Source organism: Scyliorhinus torazame, chromosome 3 (genome assembly GCF_047496885.1).
Source record: "Scyliorhinus torazame isolate Kashiwa2021f chromosome 3, sScyTor2.1, whole genome shotgun sequence".
NCBI lineage: Eukaryota > Metazoa > Chordata > Chondrichthyes > Carcharhiniformes > Scyliorhinidae > Scyliorhinus > Scyliorhinus torazame.
Genome location: NC_092709.1, coordinates 190,150,736 through 190,155,234, shown reverse-complemented (window position 1 = coordinate 190,155,234; position 4,499 = coordinate 190,150,736). Strand labels below are relative to the sequence as shown.

The 4,499-nt window shown below is 42.1% G+C and overlaps 1 protein-coding gene across 1 annotated transcript; it reads left to right on the top strand.

Moving 5' to 3' along the window:
* Positions 1-384: 384 nt before the first annotated feature.
* On the top strand, positions 385-4,161 carry phox2bb (paired like homeobox 2Bb). Its single transcript, XM_072496660.1, has 3 exons — positions 385-1,052; positions 1,917-2,104; positions 2,848-4,161. Exons 1-3 carry the CDS (start codon positions 812-814, stop codon positions 3,319-3,321), a joined length of 903 nt encoding a protein of 300 aa, XP_072352761.1. The 5' UTR covers positions 385-811; the 3' UTR covers positions 3,322-4,161.
* The last annotated feature ends 338 nt before the right edge of the window (positions 4,162-4,499 follow it).

The window sequence follows — 4,499 nt, the reverse complement described above, 5'->3', positions numbered from 1 at the left end:
CGCATCACAGAAAGATTTTCAAACTGGTTACCCTTGAATGCACAATATTTGTTCATCGCCTTTTGCCGTGTATTTCCCAGCCAGGTGTGTTTAAGAAAACACCCAATATGTTTGTTTCTCTTTCTGTGCTCGCTCCGTGCACAGTGTCAGCGTCCAGCCAATGTCCACCCGTGATAACATTTCACGCACAACAGGGAAGAGACTTGTTGTTAAATTGAGCGTGTAACATCATTACAAAAAAGGCGGACCATGACACCAGGCTTCCTCCCCGAAAAACAGAAAATATCTCAATTTGTGCCCGCGCTCTGATCGCTTCAAAAGCTTAAAAGCGCAGGAAAATTGGATCAGGGAGAATCGTCACCCAACTTTCATTATTTAAAAGTAGTCTGATTGAATTAAGGGCAGGGATATGGTTAGAGGGATGATGGAGGGGACTCTGTGCGTAATGGTGTGGTATTAAATTCTAATTAGAGATGCAGGAATCAATGATAGGGAGGTTGGCCAGCTCGGTCCCCCCTGTGCCAGCCCAATAGACTGATGAGTTATTGTCATGTAAAAGCGAAGGCAATAAGACCACCGCTTTGCTATTGTCCAAGTGGAAACAGCCAAGTTTATTATGAGGACTATATGCTCTAGAGACCTGAGGCAAGGCAGCTCATAGGAGGCATTTTGATAAAACTAAGCTCTCCTCTTAGAAAGAAGCCCAGTTGTATAGCAGGCTCTGTGCTGTGCACATCTACCCACCAAAGGCACCTTCTCTCTCTTTCTCTTTTCTCATTCTTTTTTTGGCCAGCTATCCAGAGCCTTTTCAATGTATAAAATGGAATATTCTTACCTCAATTCTTCTGCCTACGAGTCGTGTATGGCTGGTATGGACACGTCAAGCCTTGCTTCAGCTTATGCTGACTTCAGTTCTTGCAGCCAGGCGAGTGGATTCCAATATAATCCTATAAGGACCACATTCGGGGCCAGCTCGGGATGTCCATCTCTAACTCCAGGATCCTGCAGCCTTGGAACTCTTAGGGATCATCAGAGCAGTCCATACGCGGCAGGTAAGGACCTCTCGCAATCCTTTCCAAACAGTACCCCTTCTCCCCGCAACAAACATGTATATAGGAAGCTTGATTGCATTTGAAAATTGAAATGTGTTTAGTATTTACCAAACGAAATTTGCTTACACAAATGAAAGAATTTATCACGTTAGAAGCGATTGCAGGCAATGGATAATTCAGTTACAGGGTTACACTATACTAGTCACACCCGAACCGCCAACAAAATTATCTTAAGCTGCCAAAATGATAGGCATAATTTATTTACTTTGCGATGATACGTAAAGCTTAGAAAATCTGTCCTGGTGTAATTAAATAACCAAAGACTAAAGCTCATTACCAGAGTGTCTTTAAAGTAGAGTGGCTTGGACTTAATATGACGATCATTTTAAAACGTTAGGTAAACTTTAAGACCCAAAACTTAGAAAAGGCAATTTAGAAACAATTTTACACGAAAATAAATATATTTTAAGACAAATACAACAATATTAAAATGCTAATATAGCTTATTTTATTTCTAATTGCATATTTGCTTATATTTTGAGGGAAAATATTCTTTAATTTCTTCATTTTTTTTTCACAGTATTCTGTGTTCCACTAATTACATATTAAATTAATCTCAGCTCTTGTCACATGCTTAACCACTTTCTAAATAGCTGGTTTCAATTCAGCGAATTTATGCCCGGATTGTGAGTTACCTCTTTGTGCACCTATCTTGCGCTTAAGTACATTTCTCAATTCTACTTTTCCAGGGAAGAATTCATTGAGTTTTCCGCCTTTATTTTAAGGATGTTTTGCAAGCCATTTAAAAAAGGATATTGTACTGATTGCTGATCTTTCTTCTTGGTTCCCTGCTTCCCCTGGCAGTCCCATACAAACTGTTCACGGATCACGGCGGCTTGAACGAAAAGAGGAAGCAGAGGCGGATACGGACCACATTCACCAGCGCCCAGTTAAAGGAACTGGAGCGAGTGTTCGCGGAGACTCATTACCCGGACATTTACACACGAGAGGAGCTGGCTCTGAAGATAGATCTCACCGAGGCCAGAGTGCAGGTATTATTGGAACACTCATCTCGAACAGCAACATTTCCGATTAACACGAGCATTTTGGTCACCTCAATCTCGATAGTATCAGACAATAGATGGACATAACCTGGGAACGTGTTTAGACTCATGCAGTGATACCATTTACTGTGCATTCGGATAAAGCCTTCACCCTTTGTATGCATTAAGTAGCGAAATAGCCTCGTTAGAAGACAGTTATCGATACATATCTGTTTATCAGTGTATAATATCATGTATTATTCGCATTCTGGTCATGTAAGTTACTGCAACATAGGATGGAAATCACATTAGAGAAATACTTCAATGTGAAGCCAATAACTGCGATAGTGGATGATTCAGGTACAATTCAATATATTAGTGATATTTTCAGATAGATCGGCGCACACACGTGGATATATACAATCAATACAGAGCTCTAGGTATGTAGACACATGTGAATCAAAAATGAGCTGCTCAATTTGTGAAGCAGAAATGCAGCAGATCCTGGTTCACAACCAGCTCGCCCTCTCTTCCCGCAGCACCAGCAGATTCAACAACATTTCCTCGCCAAGTTCCACCTTCGCCCTTTTCTTGTTCCTTTCACCGCACTGTTTATGTTTTTTTTGGTTGGGGAGCATTTTCCCATTTGTGGTCACGATTTAATGTTGGAATTTGACTCTTATCTCTGCATTAGTGTTGAAGGTCTGTTTGAACGACACACCCATCAATCTCTCCCCTCCCTCTTTCCCCAGGTTTGGTTCCAGAACCGGCGGGCAAAGTTCCGCAAGCAGGAGAGGGCGGCGGCGGCGGCGGCTGCAGCGGCCAAGAACAGCGGCTCGTCCAAGAAATCCGACCTGCGCTCCGAGGATGAAAACAAGGACTCGAAACCGGCCGACCCTGACAGCACGGGTCCAGGCGGCTGCGTGCCCGCCCCGGGCAACGGCGGCGGCCTGGCCGGCAACGGGGGAGCAGGAGGAGGGGGTGTCGGGGGAGGAGGAGGAGGAGGTGGCCTGGGGGTCGGTGACTCTGCCAAGGCAGCGACAGCGGCGGCTGCAGCGGCGGCGGCGGCGGCGGCTGCAGGGGTAGCGGGGACCGGATGGGCAACGGGCCCGGGCGGGGTGAGCGCGGTGCCCGACTCAATAGGAGGCCCTTTCGCCAGTGTGCTGTCCTCTCTGCAGAGACCCAATGGAACCAAAACCACTTTAGTAAAGAGCAGCATGTTCTGAACCCCCGCCCCCCCTCTTCCAACACTAGGATTAGAAAAATGTAAAAAAAAGAAGAAAAAACATCTTTTTGTGTGTCTTTCTACAGCAGTGTTCCGTGATTAAACTTGTAAAAGTGTTATTCTCAGTATAAATTGTCTTCTTTAGGTGACCTTAAGACTTTCCCCCTTGTAATCCATATGGAGTGTGTTTATAGAGAATACAAAATTAAACAGATCATCACGGGTTGAGTTATTTTGTTTAGGTAAAAGGTGGATCATATAATAATGGTATATATTTTTGTTAAATGCATGTTGTCGTTTTTTTTTTGTTTTCTCTGTCCTGTTCCAAATTACGGTGAGCATAATCCTCATAAATTATGTTCAGGAGTTCAAAATTATTTATATGTGGTATAATGGATGCTTATATTTAAATAAGGGAAATATTTCTACGTGTGCATATAGTTTTCCAAGAGTGTACCGTTAACTTGATTGTTGATAATAAAATGCAAAGCCAAGGTTGGAATACGTTTGTGGTTTTTTTTTGTTCTTGAAGTTGTGGCGATATAATTTAGGAGCTGAGGGATAAAATTAACCGAAAACAGGGTAGCGACTGTGTGTTGTCAGCTTCAGGCTTACAGGAGAATGTCAATGTGAAATTCTTACATATTGTTTCCCTGCACAGAGTGGACATTATTCTAATATTCATCAACATCTGTTCGTCTTGTGTGAAGGAGCTCGGACACATTTTTAAGTGGAGTGGTTGGAAATGCAGCATTTATAAACAAACTGTGAATGTATTCGTTTTCGCTATTTTTTAAATGTCATATTTGATGGAAATACCAGAGACGACGAAAGCAAAACTGTGAAATAATAAAAAAAAGACAAAACAGAACTGCTGGTTACATTACATTTTGACTTTGTGTTGGCTACATATTAAATATCAACCATTGTAATAATAACACTTGTCCTAGAAGACCCACGTCTCAACGAAGATAACAAATCCTCCATTTAAATAAACATATACTAGTTTTCGATCATTGTCCCCGAATTATGTTGGGTTTCCTTCAGTCGTATCAATCAAAACAAGTTCGGATTTGTTGCAATGAAACATACTGATCAGAGCAAAGCAATAAGTTATTGCAAGCTAATGACATGTAAACCGAGGGAAGTAAAGAAGAAACTTGCATTTATATAAACGCT